Raw genomic sequence first — 26,721 nt, 5'->3', positions numbered from 1 at the left:
ACTGCATTAGCGGCAATGAATTTGTTCAAGAAAACAAAAAAACCAGATAGGAACAGCAAGACATGAATACCTGATGCAAAAGAAAAGCCTGATTTTGTCTGAACATTTGAAAATAATGTTTATGAACTTTTCATGTGTACTAAGGCTTTCCTTGAATGCCATCAAGGGCAATGAGTCCTAATACACAAACACTGGCCCTCAAGTTAAAGCTGCCTCAGAAAACTGCCCAAGTTTTAAATTCATGATCGGTACAACTATCCCCGTCAGTTCACATCTTCCATTTTCTCCTCCTCTTTGCCTACCCCCTAACAAACTAGCCAAATGTCAATTATATGTGCATGCTAACTATTCCAGATGTGCTAATGTCAGTTGGCTAAATTGAAGAGAACAATTGTCTTTGATATTCTACAGCACCATTTCTGGATTAAAAATAATGGCTCAGAATCAACAAATAATTAATGAGTAAATACTATTATTTTTGTCAAATAAAATTCAGAAAGAGCATTTTGATTTGTAAAATTAGATACCCCATGAGTGACCCCAGGGTTAATTACTGAATTTTTATATTTATTAACAAAAAAAAAAGCAACCCAAAATGGCCCCTTCAGGAAGAATGACCTGGGAGAATATTTATCCCCATCATTAGGTGCTGCTTTTCTATAAAAATAAGCATGCCACTGTCAGCATTTGAAATATTTATTTACTTTTGATTTTAAATCAAAACAAAAACTATTTATACTGTAACATGCCAAATAAAACCATCTCTGCATTCTTCCTTTGTTAAATTGGCCCTATGTGAGCATTGGCTTTACGCACAGCGTAACTGCTTTCAGGAGTAGTGATGCTAAGTCAACCACAAAGGAGACCAAGGCTCGGTGTAGAGAGGAACCTAAAAGTCCAGGTGCTGAGCCTGGCTACTGGAGTTTCTTTCACCTGCAAAACCACGCTGGCAATGTCCTGAGGAACGGTTTCCTCACGGCATTTTGGCACCCGTCCTTCTGCTCTTGGACAGAAGCATCAAGTGCACAAGTGAGCATAAATGAAAAATAAATTGTTCAAAAAGTTCAATGGACATTTGAAACCTGAATAAAAGGTTTGTGTTTTAGTTTGCAGCAAAGCTTGGAGTTGGCTTTTGTTTTGTCTGTGTCACTGCTGAATTCTCCACTCCAAGCCCCTCCCATGCTCAGCATCCAAACAGCTAAACTTTGAGAAAATTAATTCAATACTTATTCATTATCAGTATCTTCTTTGCTCATCTTTACACAGTGATCTTAATTTCACACCATGATCCTAAATCAGTAGTGCTAAAATATTCTCCAACCTTTGAATTATTTCATGCAGGCTGATTTCTCTGCGAATGTGTACATTTGAGTGTTGACAGTACAAGGTATATTCCGGGCTCTCTCTTGAACTTAGCAGGTTTTGACAGATTTATGTAAGGACAGATGGCCATTACAGGCTGAAGGCTGACAAGAGGCAGTTCAGAGCATTGTTAACACACTTGCACAAACTCTCAGCAGTGCAGCACTGTGCAGAATGTAATTCAGACTATAGCTTTTTTATTGCTGCCTATTTTCTTTTGTCAAAAGAGCCTGCTGTGCACAGCAACAAATGGCTGCCATTACCCAGAATGTAATGGGTGTCAGACAAATCACGTAACACAAACAATCAAGAGTATGTAGGTCATATTTCAACAGAGCACAACCTTAGCAATATTTATGATTACTGCATTGAAATGTGCTCTATAATAAACAAGTACCTCTACATCACTCACACTTATGTACTTCTGCACAGCAAATCTGTTAGAAGTGGTACATACGCTACAATCATCCCCTTTAAAACCTCTCTCTTTTTTTTTAAAGTAAAAGGCAAGTATTTTTTTCATGACATACTATAAAACCATTTTCTTTGTAGAGACTTTTCTTTAATTGAATGGCTTTGGAAATGGTAACTTTGTACTTTGCCTCGCTCCATCTATATACTATGAACTCACTCAATGATCTCTGCTTTAAAATAGTGTATATGCCAAATCAGCACCACTTCTTACATCTGTGTGACAACAGACTTTTATATGTACGCCAGCTCCGCCAGCTCAGCTCAGTGACCTGTTTTAGAGAAAAGTCTGTGAGGACAGGCAGAAGTTTTCATATCACCTAGATGCATTCCTTGAGCTGCAGTAAAGAAAACTTACTAACTCATTTAGCTCAGCTAGGTTGATCAGAATAAATTAGGGGAATACATTTACAGTAAATGTCACATCTTGACTTTTTAAGACTCATTTACAATGCTGTTTCATATAGGCAGCAAAATTTAATGTTACTGTTAGCATTTAAATGTTTGATGATGCTTCTGCTTGTTGGTATATTTTTGGAGCCTTCACATCCTTCAGGAAATGTATCTCGATGAACCTTTGTACAAGCACACTGAGGTTCTGAGGGTTATTAAAAATGGATTCCTTTATACCTTATGAGTTTAAAAATGGGATTATCAAGAGAAACATTATTTAAGGCCACTTAAAGCACTGAATGCAAGATAATAGCCTGAATCAGTAAAATAATCGGTAGAGCTTTTGTACAGCACAAGACTGCAGAAGCCAGGAAAACATAATAAAATTAAATAGCCATCATATAATAAAAAACTACATGCTTGTTGAGCAGTCAGTTTAATCTTGTTGTCAGTACCGCAGAGGACAAATATAGACCCTGAAAATATCTAGTAATTTACTAGATTTTATTCCCTCTGGACTAATCTCTCTTTCTCTGTCTAAAGTACCAGAAATCATTTTGAGGCCAAAGAAGTTTTTGCCTGGTAGAATTTAAGTATTTGTTCTGACAACCAAGGGACTGCTCAGGTCTAGCGATGGGTGAATACTGGGGTTTGCAAAAATGCATATGAATTCCAAATCACTATTCAATCTCTGTTCACACACTTCATTGTCAGATTTTCCGAGTGACCAAATTTTGACTGCATGAAAATTTGGGGAGGAGTTTTTACTCACATAAATACAAGGATTTTTGTGTGAAGGAGTGTCATCATTCTGCAAGTGTGCACTAAGCCATCCCTTGATACACCTTATACAATGTCTTTGTGCTTTTGGGACAGAGCCAGTTAGGAGGCAGGGAGAGTATGTGGGGCTGAGAAAGCCACTGATTTTCAAAATAGCATGAGCAGCAGTGGCCAGATACTGAGGCATCGGGATCAGCACCTGGGAATGACTGCCCTCTGCAATCACTTCTACACACGCACAGGTCCCCAAGCATACCCCAACAGTCACTTGATCCCCACATCTGTGGTTAACAAAGGGCTGACAGGGAGGAATTCCTCAACCATGATAATGTCAGAGGAAATTGGGGATGGGGAGGAAGCACTAGAGCTTGTCAGGAAGGACCAGGCCACAGGCCCTTTGACCAGTGAGCAGCATAAAGCAGAGATGTGGCTTATCACTGGGTGTACCGTGTTGCTTTTGCTTGGCAGGAATGAGTCATGGATAGGAGAGAAAAAGAGCTTGCAGTGGTTGAGTGGGTCCTGAAGACAGACAGGGGTGATGCAGAACCAGCAACAACCAATGAGGGAACAGAACCTGCTTACGTGTGGCTTTTGGCCGCTAGAGGGCTACAAGTGCAACTGCTTGACAAGCAATAGGAGGCCAAACACCACTGGAGTCCTGCAGTGTCAGGCTTATTTCTGGCCCATCCGAATGATACTGCAGAAGCAGAGACTGCTTGGCATGATGCCCTATGCCCCACTCCTGTTTGAGACCTAACGAGAGGGGTTCTGCTGCTCCTTGCTGCTGCTGATGCTGGGGAGGTAACTCCTGCCACTGGTTCTGCTGCCAGTCAGGAGGACTGTGCTGAAAATGGGGCTATTGAGCTGGATACTGTTGCTCCTTCTGATGACAATCAGCAACAAGATTCTCCATGTGCTGCTACAGCTGGGGCTACTGCTACTCCTGCTGCTAGCCAAGCAGGATTCTCCTTCTGCTCCTAGGATTGCTAGAGGGGATGCTGCTAGTACAGCAGCATGATCCTACTCCTGCTAAATGACTCCTGGGACATTTATACCCCATTGCTGGCTGTCTGTACAGCTTTCTCCAGACTCCATAAGCAGCTCTGAATCAACAACTCAGTTTAGCCTTAGCATGAGCCAGTTGAACTCCACTGGAATTGTTGCTGACGACACCACGTGGGACATTTGACCCCCTGTATTTACTCTATACATTCCAGCAGTCCACAGTACATTGTGACATACACACGTTTCTTTAAGAAACTATTTTATGCCTTACAATCTAGAATTTGTGTAATATAGTTAAGGGCAGAGAGGTTTTACTGTTTTAACCAGCAATAAGCCAAGGGGGCGGTGATTTTATGTAGCAATGGGACTTGATGTTTAATTGTAGACAATTTGGAGTATGTTCCAGGCTAAGAACCTCTTACACATGTGCCGTCCCCTCTAAAAGCTATTTTCTTTTTTTAACTTCCAGGGGTTACATGAAGTTTGTAGGCAATATTGGAATTATAAAATGGAAATTATTTTTTCAGTTTTAGAAAGGTGAAAAAAGTACACATGCATAATATGCAACCACTTCTAAAGAAAAAGTTCATTTAGGTAAGAACAGGTTTTAATTCAATTTTACGTACGTGTGATGAACACTGATGGCTGGAGTGGGGAATGCTTTCACTTATTTATTATTTTTCTAATGTATAGTTAAATCATTGGTGAGGGAACTGTAGCTGCTTTCAACAGAGAGATCAAGGCAGCTGCAATTTATACTAACATACTTTGTGCTTTGATAGTGCAAGCAACACCACTAATGGTCTTTTCAGTTCAGCAGTGAGATCAAGGCAACTGCCATTTAAATTATAATAGACGGTGCGAGTGCTATATAAGCTGACTAAGCAATTCAGTCATCTGGGTAGAATTTGGAGTTGTGAGGGGCTTTCTTTATACTACTGTTAAGTATTATTAATCATTACTGCTACTGTTATTTTTATTATTGATTAGGCCCTGACCTGCAAAGACTGCCCACTTAGATTGTTATCTCTTTTCGTTTTATGTGCTTGTACAGTACCTAGCACAGCAGGGCTGGGATCTCCAGGCGCTACCATAATACATAAATAAATAAATAATAATGCACTGGAAAATGGGTCACTTCCACTCACCTGTTTGCACATTGCGTATATACGCAAAGGAACAGATTAATACAATGAAACAGAAAAAAAGGCGAATATTTGGATGTACAAAAGAAATAGCTATGATGTGACACCTGGCAGGAGCACTGCTAGGTAGTCAAGTGTCAACTCCCAAGGCCAGTATTCCACCTCTCTTTTTTTACCCCCTCCCCATCCCACTTATTAACTAACTGAAGTGACATGGTCTACAGAAAAAAGGCAAAGTATATCCCTGGTATAATGCTCTTGTTCACATAGCTCATCCAATGGTGGCACTTATCCATCAGCACATTGCAGTATTTTTACCTGCTAGTGATACACGTGGTTGGAGTGCATGACTATAGACTTTACTTTTTTCTGCTACACACAGAGGAGAATCTATGCAATGAACCTGCTAATACCAGAGCAATTCCAACTGTCATGACTTGTGGCACCACTACAAAGCCTCAAGTCATATTGACTTCGTATTTCTGGCCAGTCTGCCGATGTGAAGTGCAGGCTCCTGATTTTCTAGGCTGGAATGGATGACACCTTGCTCTTCGTAGAGCCATTTCAACAATTATCATGTAGAACTTCATCATGTCACCACCTCCTCCTTCAGATGGTGGCAGGAGAACCCAAGCCTTAACATAATGCTGCTGCGCCTCACAAAAAAGACTGGTCTTGTCCCGATGTGCTTTGCAGTGACGACAAAGGTGGTTTCACTGGGTCTGGTGCTCACCTGGTTTCCATGAGTACACACAGTAGTTTGCCATGATTATTCTGGTTTTGCAAAGACATCTGATCTGGTTTTATAAAGATGAGGTCCATTGGGAGGAAGGAAGATGTCTTTTACATCATATAGCATCTTTGTTCAGTGACTGGGTTCAATGGCAACAGACTCCCACACACATAATTGTGCTGTTATGTGGATTACCAAGTGCTATACCCTGTGCTGCCTGGGTGCTATACTGCAGAAGTCAGATACCAGCAGCACACTATGAGGAGCTCTTCTTCCCTACCCACTAGTACCATCTGCCCTGGGAAAGCAACTGAAAGAACCTTATGTTCCTTCTCTTCCCAAGAGATCAAATGTCACCATTCTAGAGATAAGGTGGGTGAGGTAATATCTTTCATTGGACCAAGCGTGTCTTGAAAGCTCGCCTCTCTCACCAACAAAGGTTGGTCCAATAAAAGATATTACCTCACCCGCCTTATGTCTCTAATATCCTGAGACCAACACGGCTAGAGCAATCCTGCATACCATTCTGGTTTGACACTATAATTAATTATTATTATTTGTATTGTATTAGCACCGAGGAGCCCCAGTTATGGCCCACAACCCCACTGTACTAGGTGCTGTATAAACACATAACTGAAAGATGGTCTCCTGTCCAAAAGACCTTTTTTCCCCTCACTTGAATAAGGAGCAACTAAGGCTGCAGATTATCAGGATGCCTCAGTTTATGTTTAAATGCTGAATTAATGAAGCAGCGTCTGAAGTGAAAGGATGATTTTGTGTGCATGAAATCAATAGTCCAAAGTGCCTTTACAAACTTAGAGCCAGATCCTCAACTTGTAGAAATCAGCCTTTGACTTCAATGGAGCTATGCTGATTTACACCAGCTGTAGATCTGACCTTCATAGAACACTGCTACAGTTTAAGTAATTAATCTCAGCATCCGCCCTTGTACATGTTCATGAATGAAACGCATCTCTACTACACTGTCTTTTAGTATTGTGCTGTGCAGGGAGGCAATAGTCTCTCTAAACAATGTTGGTGCAACTACACCCATGATCTTGTGCTCAGTTCTAGGCACCTCATTCCCATGATAATACAGACAACTGGAGGGCATTCAGAGGAAAGCAACAGAAATAATCTGAGATCTGGAGTAACTGACTTTTGTGGGTAAAAGCAAATGAGTTAAACATGTATAGCCTGGTGAAATGTCAACTAAAAGGGAACAAGATAAAAGTCTACAAATATCTGAAGGATGAAAACACCAGAAAGCAAGGAGAGGAATGATTGAGATCGCTCAAAGGAGGTATCAAGAGGGTTAATGGGATGAAATTAAGAAAAGGAAAGATTAAGATGAATATCAGAAAAACATTCCATTTAGGCTGTGGCATAGTCTCCCAATGAAAGAGGAAGAAACTCTGTCTTTTGCAGCAAATCTAGAACTGACCAAAATGTGCTGTGAGGAACAGCCTTACATTAGCATCAGACTAACTCAATGATACAACTTTTCCATCTGCAACCTCTGTATTCTGTGCGGGGGGATCTGTATTTGAAAAACAATGCTCGACACTACACAAATCACTGAGGGAATGGGGAAACATTCCAGACAAATGCTTTCATTCACATTTTTCCTGAAATCATGCTCTGCTTGTAGGTTTGAAGTCAGTTTTAAACATACCCCGTGTGAGGCAACTAGGTAAAGAGTCAATGCTAAACCATTAAAATTAATCTCTTGAAGACCTCCTTAACATCCCACTATACATTTCTTACCAAATAAAAAATGTCAGGCTTACAGAAAAAAAATATTCACATTCCACATCTCTCACCTGCAGTTCCAGAGAGTTCCACACTTAAGGTTTGTTCAATAGTCTTGTTCTCAAATGGGGAACCCTTGGGATCACTGGAAGACAGGGCACATTTATAAAAACAAGCTGAAATTGAGTTGCTGTAGCCAAAATGTATTAAAGCCCCCTCCCTTCTGTAAACTTTTACATTTCTTAATACTTACTTTGGTGACTCAGGTGTCAAAGGAAGTGATAAACTTGTTGGTTTGGCTGAAGAAGGAAAAAAAGAAACTGATTATGAAATATTGTGAAGACTCAGAAATTTATATTTGTATATTTTTTATATCAGTGCAGGAATTCTACCCGAGTCCATTAGGGCTAAACTCCAGTAGTTCAAGAAGGCACCTCAGGTTTATCTGATGGCTAAATAAAAACGAGATCCATTCTGACCCCTTATTATTGGCACCTAAATTCCAACACTGATTTACATCAATTATTGAGTCTTTGAAGTATGTTATAAAGCCCAAATGCAAAGAACTTTTCAGAAAATAGAATGGTACATGTTAACAGTCAATGGAGAAATTTACAGAAATGCTGTGAAAATGTTATCTCTCTTAGATTTAATTTAAGCTACAGTTCACCTTTTTTTGGAAATGAGAGCAGCGGAATAACTACAAAGCACCAGGACGTTATGAATATTCAGTTGATTTTACTTCTACAGAATACAGTTCTATATACAAGGATGAGAATAGGCTGTTTCTGTGAGGCCACCACTGAATCAGCTATAATCCAAATTTTTTGCAAGTTATTCTGCAAACTATGGCATGCCACAGATATAGTCACAGATGGTTTAAACTAACATAAGTGTACAGAAAGTTTTAGTTACAAAATACAACTCTTTTGTAGTTTCCATTTGTTCAGATCTGCCTTTTTACAAAGCAAACCAAGGACTAAGATATTTTCAACCAATTAAGCATTTTTTAATTGCTAATAAAGTGATTAAAAATTAAAAACAGTACTACTTGCAAATTTTAGTTTGCAGGAGTTGGATTTAATTTTAAAGGCAGTGTGTGTTGTATCAAGAACAGCTGCTGGGGGGGTCTCTTCTGCAAATTAATTATTTAAGACACCATCTTTCTCTCTAACACTCCTGCACTGCAGATCTCTTGTCCAGAGTGTGACTCTTGCATAATCTGCATTCATTCCAGGTGTGGAATTCCTACTGACATCAAAGGATTTTACATGCAAATTAATTATTTTTGTAAACTCTAGAGTATTGAAATCAATGAGATCATTCATTTTTTAAAAAAGTCTACACCAATCCTCATGAGCCAGGTATTCTTTTCCTTCTATGAAAATTCAAGAAGGGAAATTAGGCACGTCTGTTCACCTTCCTCAGAAGCATCAGGAACTGGCCACAGCCCGAGATAGGAAATTGACCTAAACAGCTCCCTTGATTGATCCAGTATGGCTGCTGCCATATACTAACTAGTGAGCTACCATGAGATGAATAAGTGTTTTCTAGACATGTTAGCTAGGCACATACCTATTTTACTAGACAAATGTTTGTGTTCATTAAAACTTGCCGAAGTCGCCAATGGCTATCTACGGTTTAAGTGGCTAAAAAGCATCAAGATATTTATAACCATAGTGGCAATGAGCATAAACAAAGTTTCTGGAAGCATATCCACCCTAATGGAGTAAAATCTATGTGGCGCTCTATAGATGACTGATACTTTCAATGGAGAGTAAGTGCTTAATCACCCTTTGTGCTTTTGAAAAATCTCCTCCAGGGTTTCACAACAGCGAAGAGAAGTATAAAATAACACATTTTTTACATACTGGAAAACTGAGGCACAGTGACATGGAAATCTGGGATACAGCTGGGAACTGAACTCAGATGCTACCTCTCAGACCTCTGATTTGACCCCAGATTTAAGCAGATAGTGGCTAATTCTCAAACAGCCCTAAACTCACCTAGCAAGCTATAAACCACTACACCAGTTATTGGTTTTGTGTGCTACTGAACTTGAATCTAAGTACAACAGCTATGAAGAAACACCCTCACACACAATTTTGAGGAAATATTTACTCAATACAATGCCAATTTTCTTACTGGCTGTTTATTAGAACTTCCAATTTCTATTCTATTTTAATGCAAATAAAAATGCACATGGGCATGCTTCCTCCTTTAGATTGAAAATGTTCAGTTTCAAAAGAACCTAGTTTCCTCATGGGCAAATCTCATTGCAAAACCACAGACAAGCTCAGCCTCAGTGAATTTGTGGTTTCAGAGTAGCAGCCGTGTTAGTCTGTATTCGCAAAAAGAAAAGGAGTACTTGTGGCACCTTAGAGACTAACAAATTTATTAGAGCATAAGCTTTCGTGAGCTACAGCTCACTTCATCGGATGCATTTGGTGGAAAAAACAGAGGGGAGATTGATATACACACACAGAGAACATGAAACAATGGGTTTATCATACACACTGTAAGGAGAGTGATCTCTTAAGATAAGCCATCACCAGCAGCGGGGGGGGGGGGAAAGGAGGAAAACCTTTCATTGTGACAAGCAAGGTAGGCTATTTCCAGCAGTTAACAAGAATATCTGAGGAACAGTGGGGGATGAGGTGGGGTGGGGGGGGGAGAAATAACATGGGGAAATGGTTTTACTTTGTGTAATGACTCATTCATTCCCAGTCTCTATTCAAGCCTAAGTTAATTGTATCCAGTTTGCAAATTAATTCCAATTCAGCAGTCTCTCGTTGGAGTCTGTTTTTGAAGCTTTTTTGTTGAAGGATAGCCACTCTTAGGTCTGTAATCGAGTGACCAGAGAGATTGAAGTGTTCTCCAACTGGTTTTTGAATGTTATAATTCTTGACGTCTGATTTGTGTCCATTCATTCTTTTACGAAGAGACTGTCCAGTTTGACCAATGTACATGGCAGGGGGCGTTGCTGGCACATGATGGCATATATCACATTGGTAGATGCGCAGGTGAACGAGCCTCTGATAGTGTGGCTGATGTGATTAGGCCCTATGATGGTGTCCCCTGAATAGATATGTGGACAGAGTTGGCAACAGGCTTTGTTGCAAGGATAGGTTCCTGGGTTAGTGGTTCTGTTGTGTGGTGTGTGGTTGCTGGTGAGTATTTGCTTCAGATTGGGGGGCTGTCTGTAAGCAAGGACTGGCCTGTCTCCCAACATCTGTGAGAGTGATGGGTCGTCCTTCAGGATAGGTTGTAGATCCTTGATGATGCGTTGGAGAGGTTTTAGTTGGGGGCTGAAGGTGATGGCTAGTGGCGTTCTGTTATTTTCTTTGTTGGGCCTGTCTGTAGTAGGTGAATGGACTACAAGCCGTCAGGAACAGTATCCCCGATAATGTCACGGCTAACCTGGTGGCTGAACTTTGTGACTTTGTCCTCACCCATAACTATTTCACATTTGGGGACAATGTATACCTTCAAATCAGCGGCACTGCGATGGGTACCCGCATGGCCCCACAGTATGCCAACATTTTTATGGCTGACTTAGAACAACGCTTCCTCAGCTCTCGTCCCCTAATGCCCCTACTCTACTTGCGCTACATTGATGACATCTTCATCATCTGGACCCATGAAAAGGAAGCCCTTGAGGAATTCCACCATGATTTCAACAATTTCCATCCCACCATCAACCTCAGCCTAGACCAGTCCACACAAGAGATCCACTTCCTGGACACTACGGTGATAATAAGCGATGGTCACATAAACACCACCCTATATTGGAAACCTACTGACCGCTAGTCCTACCTACATGCCTCTAGCTTTCATCCAGATCATACCACACGATCCATTGTCTACAGCCAAGCTCTACGATATAACCGCATTTGCTCCAACCCCTCAGACAGAGACAAACACCTACAAGATCTCTATCATGCATTCTTCCAACTACAATACCCACCTGCTGAAGTGAAGAAGCAGATTGACAGAGCCAGAAGAGTACCCAGAAGTCACCTACTACAGGACAGGCCCAACAAAGAAAATAACAGAACGCCACTAGCCATCACCTTCAGCCCCCAACTAAAACCTCTCCAACGCATCATCAAGGATCTACAACCTATCCTGAAGGACGACCCATCACTCTCACAGACGTTGGGAGACAGGCCAGTCCTTGCTTACAGACAGCCCCCCAATCTGAAGCAAATACTCACCAGCAACCACACACCACACAACAGAACCACTAACCCAGGAACCTATCCTTGCAACAAAGCCAGTTGCCAACTCTGTCCACATATCTATTCAGGGGACACCATCATAGGGCCTAATCACATCAGCCACACTATCAGAGGCTCGTTCACCTGCGCATCTACCAATGTGATATATGCCATCATGTGCCAGCAATGCCCCTCTGCCATGTACATTGGTCAAACTGGACAGTCTCTACGTAAAAGAATAAATGGACACAAATCAGACGTCAAGAATTATAACATTCAAAAACCAGTTGGAGAACACTTCAATCTCTCTGGTCACTCGATTACAGACCTAAGAGTGGCTATCCTTCAACAAAAAAGCTTCAAAAACAGACTTCAATGAGAGACTGCTGAATTGGAATTAATTTGCAAACTGGATACAATTAACTTAGGCTTGAATAGAGACTGGGAATGGATGAGTCATTACACAAAGTAAAACCATTTCCCCATGTTATTTCTCCCCCCCCACCCCACCCCATCCCCCACTGTTCCTCAGATATTCTTGTTAACTGCTGGAAATAGCCTACCTTGCTTGTCACCATGAAAGGTTTTCCCTCCTTTCCCCCCCCCCGCTGCTGGATGGCTTATCTTAAGTGATCACTCTCCTTACAGTGTGTATGATAAACCCATTGTTTCATGTTCTCTGTGTGTGTGTATATCAATCTCCCCTCTGTTTTTTCCACCAAATGCATCCGATGAAGTGAGCTGTAGCTCACAAAAGCTTATGCTCTAATAAATTTGTTAGTCTCTAGGGTGCCACAAGTACTCCTTTTCTTTTAGTGAATTTGTGGACATTCATGTGAATTTGGGATAGTGACCCCTAAAGGAAAATGTCATTTGACTCACCCTTAGTGAGATTTCCCAGTCAACATACATGGAACTTGAAATAAAATAGCAAGCTCATATTTACGGAAGGAGCAAAAAAGGCATTATCCAGCTTTGATTAAATGTTTAAGCAAACTATTGCTGATTGGTTTCAGAGTAGCAGCCGTGTTAGTCTGTATTCGCAAAAAGAAAAGGAGTACTTGTGGCACCTTAGAGACTAACAAATTTATTAGAGCATAAGCTTTCGTTAGCTACAGCTCACTTCATCGGATGCATTTGGTGGAAAAAAAACTCTAATAAATTTGTTAGTCTCTAAGGTGCCACAAGTACTCCTTTTCTTATTGCTGATTGGGAATGTGGGTTGAATTTGGAAGGCTGATTTCAAATGCATTTGTTGTTCAAATTGAAAGTTTCACACATCTCTTGTATTTATAATATATAAGTTCTTGGTTTTGAAAGATAAGGGATGCGACTTCCAAAAACAAGTGCCTAAAATTACATTTCCAAGTTCACATTTAGGCACGTGAATAAAGATTTAGGAGCGTATCTTTGCCCAGTTTTGACCATTTTTGTTTAAGGGCCTAATTTTGCTCTCAGCTGCACTTATGCACTGATATCAATTGTGATGCTTCGGTGTGCTAGAGCAGTATTTGATGAAAAAATACATTTTTGGGGGGGCTGGAGACTGAACGGCAGGAACTCAAGAAAATACTATTGACAATATTGTAATATTACTAAAGCCACAGCCAACAATCAAACTCTCACAAGTACAGTTCTTTGTGGGGACTTTTCTATTATTTATGTATTATTTGTATTACTGTAGTGCCTAGGAGCCCCACACATGGACCAGGACCCCACTGTGTTAGGTGCTGTACAAATGCAGTCCCTGCTCCAAAGAGCTTGCAATGTAAGTAAAAGACAAGAGACAGATACAGACATACTGGGGCATATTAATCCTCCTGTTCACCTTTAGCCCAAACCCAATTTGTCTTGCATCTTTACACTGAATTTATCAAGTTGTTTCAGCACAATTTCAGCAGAGAGACCCATATCATCCCTGAACAATCCAGTCTGGTTTTGCTCTGAAGCAGTCTGCTAAAACCAGCAGAAAGGAGTGTCACTTGGCATTAAGCAGCCTCTTGTTTACATGAATTTGATCCAAAATGGATCACTACGAAGGTCAGAATCTACAGCTAGGAGAAGATTAAAATGGATGGGGGAGAGAAGATTTAAACCTAACTGTATTAATCAGGGGTCAAAATGCAGTTTGAAAGGAGGGATGGGGTAACAGGCAGGGAAATGGGGGCAAACAAAACAAAAATAAGATGCATATGTTTAGAACTGAAGCTTTAAAATGTTTCTATTCCTGCTCTAACAAATCAGAGTAGCAACCTTCGGGTCAAATTCCGATCTCAGATACACCAGGGTAAATGCCACTCACTTCAATGAAGTTATTCTGGATTTGCACAGATGTAACTGAGATCAGAACCTTGCTCTCTTGGAACCACTGCCAGTACATAAGTATGTGTATTTTAAAATAACAGTAACTTTAAATAAGCTCCCTTTGGGCGCATAAGCTTATAGAGTTTTTCTTTATCCTAGCTGAGGGGAGGAGAAAGAAAAGAGTAGAAAATGTCTGCCAGGGGAGCTTCTTTAAGTTCTTGCATCTCTGCCACAGAAGCTACTTACAACAGCAGCCAAGCTCTTTGTACATGGGAGGATGCTAAAAGTCAACACAGATATTTGGTTTTGGCCATAAACAAATTTAAGAAAAAAAAAGAGAGAGAGAAGGGTCAGGCTGGTTTCTAAACCTTCAACTATTTACAAAATAAAAATACAAACTGGCATTCTCACTGTAATAGGAATGACACATTTACTGCTTATTCAGTAGCTGCAAGAGCACTATTTATTGTCTCTTAAGGCACATGTGGCAAGTTAACAATGCCTTCATTTTTACACTGGCAAAAAGAAAGAAGCACATTAATGAACTGGCTTGCCCAGCTTCTTCAGATGTATAAGTACTTCTTAGTGATATAGAACTGTATGGTTAAACCTCTGCGGACAGTTCAGTGTCTGTTAATTGTTTGTAAATTGGTTAAACTTTTCAGGTTCCTTTTCTAAGGGGATTGTGATTTAAATTGTCTATATTAAAAAGGCTACATTTAACTAACTTCATTGTACTGACTGTTAATTCCCTCTATGCTGAGCAGCTTCTGAATTTACAGCACACAGATACCAATACCAAGAATAGAGGAAGTACTGAGTGTTAGTGTTTTCGCTGTCGTTGCATTTCAGCTTCCTGCAATTAACACAGTTGCCAAAATTGCGTTCTTGGGTCCCAAGCCTACCTTGCAAATGATGTGCCTGAGATTGAAGATGGGGCTTCTTTTTGGAGATGCATTTGTCTTTGCTGCTGTTTCTGTTCTCTGTTGGTTTGGTCTGAGGAGGGTCATCATTTGTAGTCAGATACTTGAGAAGCTCAGAGCAGGGACGTCTTTGTGGCTTTTGCTGTTGACAAATGCTCTTCGGTTTATTGCTCCATGAATTCTCGGTCTTAAAAACAAGGCATAATAAAAAAAAAGCTAAAATTAGTGAACTGAACCTTATCAGAATGGATATAGGTTTTCTGAAGAGATGAGATTTTCAATGAAGTGTTCAGTCTAAGTGTACTAGATCTATGAGCTGTGAATAATTGTTTGCAGAACAAGGAAAGAAAATTACATTTAAAATTCCTAAATGACATTTATGCTGCCTTTTATTTCATTTCTCCTACATTTCAATGTTCCTACTCAGCAACATGTAACTAACAAGACCCAACAGCACCTTTACTGTGAACAAAAAAATAAACTGGTTTAAACCTTAATTTGCTCCTGATTTACTTGAGCCCAGTATTCACAACTCTCTTAAGTACCCCTAAATGCTCTGTTTTCAGTTACAATGAATGGCAAGACAAACATTGTTTAATACAGCCTGCTAACAGAATTATGTCATTGCCAGCATTCTATCCAATTAATGGCCGAGACAGACCTTTTGTCGAGATTCCAGTGCAATCTTTCTTAGGTTAGACAGCTGGTAAAATGGCAGTACTGTATCTTGGAGTCATTCATAAACATCATCAGCCAATTTTATTGCACCCCCTACTATTCTGTATATTAATAAAGTGGGCAAAGAGTGACAGACGGTGGGACTACCTCTTAATGCCAAGAGAGAAGACATAAATAAACTATTCACAGCATAAAAGAGCTCAGGTGATTTTTTGGAACCCAATTTATAATCTGTTCACATTTTCTGAAGCAGTTGCAGGATTCTGGGCAGATTAATACCGTACATATAGATCTACTGCTTACTCAATTGCTGAAAGCATAAAAGTCTTTGTTACTTTTTTTGCCTTATTACAAAGATTAAGTTTGTACCTTAACAACCACAGGGCTTGTTCTGATCCTGTGATTAGTGTTTGCATGGTTTTGTGTGCTGAGACCACTGCATTCACTGTAATTTAGCTGAATGTTGGCTGGAGCCAGCAAGAGCTTCTTAAGCTACAAACACATCAGGGAAGAAGAAGAAAAAGGAGGGTGGGTTGGGGAGAGAAAAGTTATGCATCTCTAAGGATTAAAATAACTTATCTTATTTTGCACAGTTACTTAAAATTAGTTACATCAATATCTTCAAGTAGAGTATACTAACATAGAACAAAGTCCTCTGTAATCCCCAGGGCAAAAAAGGGTTGATTTTTCTCTGATGCTTGCTGGCGTATTTCCTTTTCCTGTACTACAGTATACTGCAGTGCAGGAAGAAATTATGACTGCCTTGGTTTTCTGCAAAGCCAGGCAAAAGAGAATCTCCTCAGTGATCAGTGCCAACAGTAGAACATTTCTGTTCTATCCAGAAGAAGAGTCACCTTAACAGACATGTGAATTATTAAAATTAAGGTCCCAATCCTGCTCCTATAGAGGTCAATAATAAAATGACATCAACAAAAGCCAGATCAGGAATCAGGACCCAAACTGCTTTTGTAAAGCAAAAGTAATGGGTTTGCACTACAAGTCCATTGACTTTGGGTTCATAAGGATATGTCCACACTGAACTGAAGGTGTGACTGCAGCCTGGGCTGCATACCCACGATTGCTATAATCTAGTTAGTCTGGCTAAAAATAGCAATGAAGTCATGGCAGCAGGGGCTTCATCTCAGGCTGTACAAGGGCACTGGGGGGGTGGGTCCTAGAAACATACTTGCATTGCATGCTCACATTGGAGCCCAAGCTGATGCAACTTCACTGCTATTATTAGCCGTGCTAGCTAAGTGAGATATATTAAAAATTGAGTAGCCGTGAGGTTACGCAACTTGCACAACAGCAGGATGCATAAGAAGCGGGTGTGATGCTACTGTTTGCAGAAGGGAAGAAAGCTAAAGGCAGAGAATCTGCCTTTGACACCCCACCCCTATTAGCACTATGCTAGTGCTTACTGGTCAAGTCATTGTTAAAGGCATGTCAGCTAGTGTCAAATCCAGCCAGCATTAACGGGGATCTCTTTACACATGATCAGAAGTGAAGTCTATACATACAAACAGAGCCCCAAGAAAGGAAATGTGAATTAAAAACATTACTGTTACTGATGTGAATGCAATGATAACCAAAAGTGTCAGTCTCTAGAACAAGAATCTCAAATTAAAACTTCTCTCTTCAACACATTTTTTCAATAGACGTTCTTAATATTTATTCTGGGGTTTGCCCCCCTCTCCTCTAGGCAAGTTTTAGTATTTGACTTGATTTTCCTTTGGTTTCAGTCTAAATGAAAAGTCCAAACCTTACTGTGACTACATCATACCCATGCAGCGGGTAGCCAGAGGCACATCCAATTCCTGTTAAACAGTAGGAAGGGTTCTTACTAGAGACGGCTCTTCTGCCTCCTGAGTCGGAGGGGTGCCGTCTGGCATTGGTGAAGGGCTAGCATCATTTTCGTTCGTCACATCTCCATCTGTCAGTGCATCAAATGAAGGCAATCCATCCTCATCCACAGGGATACTGTCCAGTGTCTCAGTGAGAACTGCTAGCAAGTTTGCTTCATTCTCTTCATCTATCTTCTATATGACAAAAAAAAAAGAGAGAGAGAGAGAGAGAGAGAGAGAGAGAGATGTAAGACAGTTGGGAGAAATAAAATGGTGAATCGCTACATGAAAAGTAAAAATTTTGTCTAGAACTTTGTCTTTGCAATAGCAACCTGCAATTAACTCTCACAAAATATAATTTTTAGCAATAAATTATCCATTTCCGCATTTGGCGAGAGAAATTTGTTTGCAATTGCAGTGTATTGTTCCAATTTACTTTCTTCCTTAGATTTTTTTTTAATCCAGTGTTAACAACTATGGTTAAATTATCATGCACAGATTGTATTACAGAATGCACCTAAGCAACTGACATCTAATGAAGCTAGCACTGCCCAGGCTGTCTCTTTCTTTCTCTCTCTCTAGCACTGAACTCCAGTTAATTGACCTGACAAAATTACAAGAATCACAGAATAAGACAGTTAATCAAAAGACCAAAATGTATTAGTTGAGAAATTAGGCAAGTCTTGATCATGTATGCAATCTTGTATCACCCCTCACCTCCTAAAAATTCTTGGTCCAAAAACAAATACACAAGTTTCTGTTCTCAATCAGCGCTCACATTATTGATAGATTCTTTGGGTCCTTTTAAAATAACTGTATTATGCTGGTTGCCTTTGAAGTTGTCCTTCCCAGTTATGTAGTTTGAGTGCTCAATGAGACTATTGTATACGTTTATCTAATTCAGTCTGCAATTATAAAAAGTAGATTAATTCCTCATCAGATGTGGTGGTAATGTGAATTTATATTAGATATCTTATTTCAGTAATAAGACTTGTTTGTGTCAAATCAAATACATTTAAATTCCTTATATTTTAATGCAATACATTCTCAATTATCTATCTATCTATCTGTCGAATAGTATATTTGGAAAACAAGGTTTCCCAGCAAATAAAAACTTTATATATTAATTTTAGGGAGATTTTTCATATCAATCATTTATTATTTGGTCTCTGATCTCTCTCCCATTAAAGTCAATGAAAAGACTCCCATTGACTTCAGGGGCCTGATCCAAATCTCATTAAAGTCATTGGTAGTCTATCCATTGACATTAATGGAAGTTGGGCTGGCCCCCAACATACACCTTGTCAGAGAAATTTGACTAAACATTTTTTAAAGTTCTCACAGTTTAGAAGATCAAGGAATGGACAAAGATTGCAAGATCAAATACCAATGAGACCTTAAAAATAAGTTTCTCTATACAGAGTGTAAATTGAATAATCTAACAACAAAATACTGTCATCCCTCAGCCAACTACTAGCAAACACTGGAGTCTTGCCAGTTAAGTGTTGGAGGAGAAATCAGTGATGTGGAGTTTGGGTATTCTTTTACTGTAACTTTTTTATTCACACTAAATGCACCAGTCCTTGAACAGAGGCGGTCAAACAGCACTGAGGCAATTCCCTCTTTCAGGAAGTTCAGCCAAAATACCAATATCTAGTTTTGAGAGAGCAGATCTGACCTAAGACTCTACTCTAGTTAGAAAGATTAAGGCAGTGAGAAAACTCTTATTGCTTGCAGCTGCTCCTCAGAAAGAAACAATATCACAAAACTAACAAGACAAGTGTTTATTCAAAGACTGAACAATGTTCCCACTCTGACAAAAAAAACTTGCAAATCTGTGTTTAACAGTGCCATCTAATGATTCCCAGCATAACAACATAAATGACCACATTTTAAGCAAAACAGCAGAATCATGGGAAGAACTATAGGCATAATTCACCAGTTTATCACAGTTGTGTTTTGAGGTGAAGGGGGTGGGGAGAAGAGATGGAAGCCAATTTTTTAAAGAGAATCTTGCTCTAACTTGGGTTGTCTTAGTTGCATTGTTGATATAAACAAGCAAAATCTAAGTCCAAATTCTGGTATATAAGGCAGCCTTTTTCCATCACAACTCTATGAAACCTAATGAATAATATCCTTTTCATTGAATATTTAAATCTACCAATAGAAATTTATAGCAGACATATATTACATTCTGTAGGAGACAGACTACACGTTTAAAGTCCAAAAAGGAGGTGTGAAAGCCACTCCTAAGCACATTGCCCCAAGTGACCCCAGAGGCATTCTACCCAGTTGACCACTAGCTCTGCAAGGAGAATGCCTCTGGAAATTTTGCTGGTATGGTGCACCTCCACCCACTACCCACCTCCTCTCTGTGCACAACAGCCTACCAACCCACAGCAGAGCCCTAAGTGTTACTATTTCTGACCTGGAATGCCTCCTTCAATAATATAATGCTAGGAGAAACCCTGATATTTGCTGTTAGCTGCTTTGCCTTTGTGCTTTAAACAGACATTCAAGTGCACTGACATTCAAGAACAGAAAGTTGAGTGGACACTGCTCCTCATCATAGCAATTTCAATTAGTTTTGTACAAGTTTCAACAATCAAACACCCTAGAGAAAGCAAAGGATGTGACAAAGAGGACTCTGTTAAACAATTAATGTCACTTTCCATTATTGCTTCAGTCCCAATTTACAGAGCAAATAAATCAAAGTCACCACAGATGAAGCACACTAGCTGGCTAACACATGTCTGTTCACAAACGACATGGCAGCAGGAACACATTAGTCAGTAAAATGACATTGCAAGATAACCTTTAAAAGCTTTAACTATGCTATTGTTCCTAATAGTCCTAAATTACTGTTTATATAGAAATATATTTATTAGATACAGCAGGAACTGTGCTGGGGGGGGCTTGGGGAGAGTAAGATGGTATAGCAGATGAACGTCTGAGTAATAATCACTAAAGTGGCAACTCTGGTTCACTATCACAGTCTGAGTCTTAGTGTTGACAGCACTAGGGAGAAGCTATGCAACAGCTAAATGCAAAAAATTCTACCATTTTAGCCTTCCTACCTCTGAGAGTAATTTTCTGTAATGGCATCCAGCCTTCTAATCTCACAGAGCCTGAACCTGTGAGTTGCTGAGTACCGTCTGCAAGGCACTGAGCACCCCTAACTCCCACTGAGGTCAGTGGGAACTGAGGATTTTCAGCATGTCACAGGAGGCACTCAGCAGCTCAGTGAATTGAGCCCATAAATTCCAAACACAGTGACACTAAATTTGTACTGGCTTTCACCTAAATAAGAAGCTAATAACTGCCAAGAATTACCTGAATGGACGTCTGTATGGAAGATGGAGTGGGAGGATACCTTGTATGTGATTACAAATATATGTAAATAGGGACTTTGTGAAAACACATTGCAATGACTAGATCCTGCTGATTACTGTGACTTTTTAAACGCATTTACTACCAGGACAGTTATGTGCTGCTTTCCCACTTTGTCACACATGCTTGATGTTTTGCCAAAAGATCATTTGCTAAAAATAGATTAGGACCAGAACATGTCTGGCTCCTACAGGTGTGCAACACGATGCGGGAGCCAAGAAGCATGGAGTCTTCTCCACCTTACACCGCCTGTGTAACAGCCACAGACAGCAGCAGTCCTTGAACACCTCTGAGGTTAAGGACTGTCCTTGGTTAATGCTTCCAATGGAAAGAGGCACCTTGGGAGCAGAGGTTTTTAGCCACAAAGATATGTGAATGCTGCACCCAATAGCTACATTACAACAATTTACACCAGTTGACTCCGGGACTGTCTGCTGGGGCACAGCAACTCCCCACTGCTCCCAACTCATGGCTGTGGATTAATGTTGCAATTAAGCCCGTAATCTTTCAATATGACTCTAGGTAGGCAAAAAACAAGCCCCTTCTCATCATCTAAATGATCAGTCTGAAGAAAACTTTGGGGCACCGTAATCATTCATTAGCTGATTTTAGTATCTGAGGTGAGAGCACTTTGATGCGTATGAATGAGAAGTGCTATGGAAGAGGTAGGTATGATTATTATTGACTACAGTAAGATCAAGCTTCACATACCATGATAGAAAAAGAACCAAATGACAATGTGGTGGAGTTACTACTAGCACCGGAAAAAATTTCTTTAAAATAATGGGCTAGATCCTCATGTTGTGTAAATCTGCATAGTGTTACCAACTACAATAGAGTGATACCGATTTACACTAGCTGGGATTCTGGCCCCCTATATGTTTAGGGACTTGTGATGTGGGGTTGGTAGGGATGGCAGCCGTTTTTAAATGGAGTCTGATGATATCACTGCTGATGACATCCATGGAGACTGGGATCCTCTTTTCAGGAAGAAGAAAGTGCAACCGCACCACACCACCTATGTATCTCTCCTGGAGGAGCCATCTCCAGGAATAAAAGGGGAGCTCAGATTCCTGTCTCACTGAGTCTGTGGCCTGTATAATGAGACTGCCAACAAGTAACAAATGTGTCATAGAATAAACTCCTAATCACTAGGAGAGCCAGCTCCACCAGCCAGGCAGAATAAAGTAGGGGGAAACTAGGGGCAGGGAAATGTAAGATAACTATTTGTGTGGGTAAAGGAGGCTGGTAAGAATAGTTTGCATCAGGTAGCAGCAAACCTAGAGCTGCTGGGATCGGTCATTTCAACACATCAACTCATTTCTTACAGTTGTTTAGTGGCCTGAGAGATTAGGAGTCCAGTAGCACAATTACTAAATAATTATATAATGTTTTTTTCTATAGCACCTGCCCGCTGAGAATCTCATAGTGCTCTACACATATTAAGGTATGAGGGCAAAATTTTCCAAAACACACACTAATGACTTTCAATGGGATTTAGGCACCTAAGAGGCGTTTTTGAAAAATGTACCCTTAATCTTCACAACTGCCTTGTGAGGAGGGTATTACTGCCCTCACTTGGATATAGGAAAACTGAGGCCCAAAGAGGTTTTCCGATTTGTCTCTGGACACCACAGGAGTCAATTGAAAGGGATGGAGCAGAACCCAGATTTCTCATCCCCAAGAATCCTTATACCCTAGGCCAGAATAGAATCAGTAACTAGAGGTAAACGACACTGTCTTCATTTATCAATCCCTGATAGCATCTGTTCAGAAAAATGGTTTATTTTTATATTACATTTGGATTGTTTTATTTTATGAATCCATAAACTTTTTTCAGTGATTTACAGTAAAAAAATCCACATGATGCCCTAGCATTAGCAAGTTTCCAACGCGTCTGTTACTCTAGTCCCCAAAAGACATTCCCTATAATTGAAATGCATAAGTTCAGAGCTATCAATTATCTTTAAAAACAAAATGGAGTCCCACTAGGAGAAGATTTCAGGTTCCTTTGTATGTAGAAGAAATTTAGGGCTTAATTATCCTTGTCCTTGTGCAGGTGTGCTTTCGTATGGCAGGGAAGCAAGAGGCCTTCCCCTCTTTATGAAGAAGACAGGCACAATCCAACTCCTTGCATTCACCGAAGAAAAAATACTGTCTGAAACTAGTGCTGACAGTGGCACTAGACACTTCCTGGTCAGGCAGCCTGAAACAGCCCACATAGCCTCTCTTATATACAGGATGAGAAGTATCTGCCACACCTATTCTAGTACTCGTTCAACAGCCTTACTCCCACTAGCTTTCTAGAGGCATTGGGCCTGCCTGTAGTAAGATGCCTTTGGAGCTTTCTCATATACCACCAAGGGCCACAAAGGGTAGTTACACTTAGCATTACAGCGCCTAACACTTAGGTGCCCTACCACCTAGGAGGAATCACAGCTCTCAGCTAGGCAACCAAGCTCTTCATCCAACACATGAGAAGAGTTAGGCACCTAAGGGTTGGATTCCCCAAAGCCAGCAAATTGAGAGGGGCTCAGGGAGCTGCCTCAAATAGCCATAGGGTGTGGCCTATGCTGCCCATTCCAAGGGTGTCAGGTGCCTAACTGGAGGGAGGCACCTCCCTTACTTAGGATTCACAGCTGTCACTCATCTCCTGATGTTTGTCACCTAAGCCAGGTCAGCACTTCCTTGCAACAAATACACACCAAGGGAAGGTGGTGATGTGCTCACCCAAGATGCAGGAGATCGGGGTTCAAATCCCCAATCCTCCTGAGAAGAGCAGTAACCTGAACTCAGATCTCCCATCTCTCAGCTGAGCACCTGAATCACCAGCTAGTAAAATCACTCTCACGCTCTCTGGTCCAATAAAGATTGACGTATGTCACACAAAGTAGGATGGCTTTAACAGGAGAGAGATTGAGAGAAATGCACCCCAGGATACCTTATAGCCTGGTAGTTAGGGCACTCACTGGGGAGATGAAAGAGCTGGGTTCAAGTCCTTGCTCTAAATCAGGCAAAGTGAGGATTTGAACTCACGTCTCTCACCCCCGAGGTGAGTGCTCTAACCACTGGACCATAGAGTATAAAAGGGCTTTGTTTTGTGCAAGGCTGAGAGGTGGCTTCTGAGCATGCCAGATGGGGCTCCACAGGTGAGATAGATGGGGGAATGCCTAGCTTGAAGATCCTGCCAGGCCTTAGGTGCCAAGCTGCTTGGCAGTGTCAGGATTTAGGGGGTGGGGTACATGCCCATCAACAGAAATTTAGGAGCCTAGGAAATTCAGACACCTGCAGGATTTAAGCAGCAGCTCAACAGGAGTTTAGAGGAACTACATTTTGACAAAGGGGCAATTAGGCACCTAAACCCAAGACCTTAGTGTCAGTATAGTTATTTTAAACACAAAGGACCAGATTGTGCCATGTAGCTGCAGTTCCTCATTAGCAGTGAGCAGCCTGGTTTCCCCAGTGCAACGAGCAAGCTCTAAACGTTGCTGTTCAGTGGGGATGAAGGCATAGCTCTGCTTTCTCCCCACCTCTCTGTGGTGGATTGCACTCCATCCCTGGGGATGAATGGAGAAAGCAGTCCCTTTGTTCCAGTCTAGCTCAGAGCCAGGACGACCCATGCCTGCCAACAGTGGGAGAGCAGAGTTAGGGCACCCAGCTTCAGCAATGTTAGTGAGCATGCTTAGTCTGTGTGAGTATGCTCAGTACAAGCCAAACAGCAAATCTGGGGCGGGGATACACGTGACCCTGCACGCCTTCTCCACGCATCGACTCTGCTCAGAGCCATGTAAGGGGTATCTAGTACCCATTTAGGTTACTTCTGCTTTGCCAACAAAAAGTGAGTAAGTCAGCTATTCAGTGCATCCTGTTGTCCACATTTGTCTTTTAAATTGTATACTCCTCAGGACAAGGGCCATTTTCATTTCTTCTCTAATAGCGCCGAACAGAGTGGCAGTACTTAGAAAATCAACAGTAATAGTAATAAAATAAATAAATAAATATTCATACAGCCAGCATGTCATCTGCAACTTCCCAAATAATCCCTGCATCCATTTTTAGTATCTTCTCCCAACCTATCTTCTTTCTGATAGGAAGATATAGTGCATTATAGGGCATTATAGCATTATAATTTTATTTACTTTTTTATTTACATTATATTTATTACATTATATTAATTTTATTTACTATTTATTTACATTATATTTACTGCTGGCCATAAGAAATAGTAATGCACTATGCACAATTGAAGAGAAAGTGACATATTTTCAAACGGATCTTCACTCAGGCTCTTAAATTGTGCCTGTAATTTTTCAGAGCAAAGTTGTATGCAAAAAACCTGTGATTTGTGCACACGCCAATCACGTAGTCAAGTATTAGCTGTACATACATATATTCATTCCGTACTGGCTGGAGTTCACCAGAGAAATGCTTTAACTTGTAATGAACCTGACTTTGTAAAAGCATTACCAAATCTCTCCTATATAGGCAAAAGATGTCAGCTGAAAACCACAGGTACAGCCCATATTCAGATAGGATCTTTCCTCACTTCCCCTTAATATGAAACTTCTTTCCAGGTATAAAGTTTAGCTTCTATACTATACACAAATAAGGCATTTTAAACAAGTCCTCTAAATATTCTTCTACAAAAAGACACATTTTATTGCTTCTAATGAGTTGTTGCAGTTCAGAAGTTTCCATTACAGACTGACAATTAAGTTCCTAACAAACTGAGGAGCTACTAATTGACTTATCCATATCACAAATTCAGGATCCCAGCTAGCACCCTGTGACACATTTTACATCTTTTGACCAAAAATCATTCACATTTTGGAAGCCACTTAATAATTAGATTTCATTTGTATAACCTGAATATCTTTCCTCTCCTTGACAGTAAGCTTCGATTCTGAGCAACAAAAAAACCAACAAAACAGAAGACACAACAAACCTTCAACAAAAACACAGAGAACAAACTATAATTCTGCTGACTGTGTTAAGAGGACCAATGATAAGATATTGTTATGCAGGAGCCAATGCAGTGGCTGTGGACCCAATATCAAAAATTTATGGTAATTGAAACCACAGAATCTTTGGAAATGCAGTCAATTTGACTCACTATAAAAAAGGTCACTCTATTCAATTTATACTCGATGCTCAGCACAATATTGAGAAAACACCTGAAAGCAAATGATCTTAGCAGCAGTTCAGGCTTCAACATTTACTGACTACATAAGGTAATTTGCTGATTACTAAATAAATGCATTACGTATGTTTTGTACCGGTCTGGGCTCACCAGAGGGATGTTTAAACTTGTAAAGAACTTGACACTATAAAAGCATTACCAGATATCTTATCATTAACATATTAACTGCATTTTTACAGTGCCGAGACACCTAGTGGAACTATCTCCTGCTCTGCAGAGACAAGAAATACAACATGCTACATTATGACCTCTCATGGCAAAAGCTCTGTCAAGTCCACGGCCAGAAATGTGGAACCGCAATACAAATGGAAACTAGGAATGTTCTCAGCATCTCCTGTTGTGGCACACAAGAGCCCTGACATTCAAATGCAAGGCTCTGCCCACCTCTCCTTGGCAGAGAGAGAATGGAGGACAATGGCAGGGGCTGATGGAGGGAGATAAATCTAATCAGGAGTGGTAGAGGAAAGGCGAGAGGGAGAGGATGGGAGTTTTCCTTTTTTCAGAGGAGGGACTGCCGCCTG

The 26,721-nt window shown here is 40.5% G+C and overlaps 1 protein-coding gene across 2 annotated transcripts in view; it reads right to left on the bottom strand.

Moving 5' to 3' along the window:
* PPARGC1A (PPARG coactivator 1 alpha) overlaps nt 1-26,721 on the bottom strand; it is a 507,763-nt gene that overhangs the window by 21,481 nt on the left and 459,561 nt on the right. For both annotated transcript variants that reach the window (XM_038401087.2, XM_038401088.2), the window contains exons 3-7: nt 17,611-17,805; nt 16,136-16,258; nt 15,071-15,275; nt 7,895-7,940; nt 7,713-7,786 (exon numbers count right to left, since the gene is read on the bottom strand). In XM_038401087.2, the coding sequence (XP_038257015.1) occupies nt 7,713-7,786; nt 7,895-7,940; nt 15,071-15,275; nt 16,136-16,258; nt 17,611-17,805 (643 nt within the window). The remainder of the gene's footprint in view (nt 1-7,712; nt 7,787-7,894; nt 7,941-15,070; nt 15,276-16,135; nt 16,259-17,610; nt 17,806-26,721) is intronic.

The sequence above is a fragment of the Dermochelys coriacea genome, chromosome 4 (genome assembly GCF_009764565.3).
Source record: "Dermochelys coriacea isolate rDerCor1 chromosome 4, rDerCor1.pri.v4, whole genome shotgun sequence".
NCBI lineage: Eukaryota > Metazoa > Chordata > Testudines > Dermochelyidae > Dermochelys > Dermochelys coriacea.
Note: the sequence above shows the minus strand (reverse complement) of the source record. Positions and strands in the feature narration are given on the sequence as shown.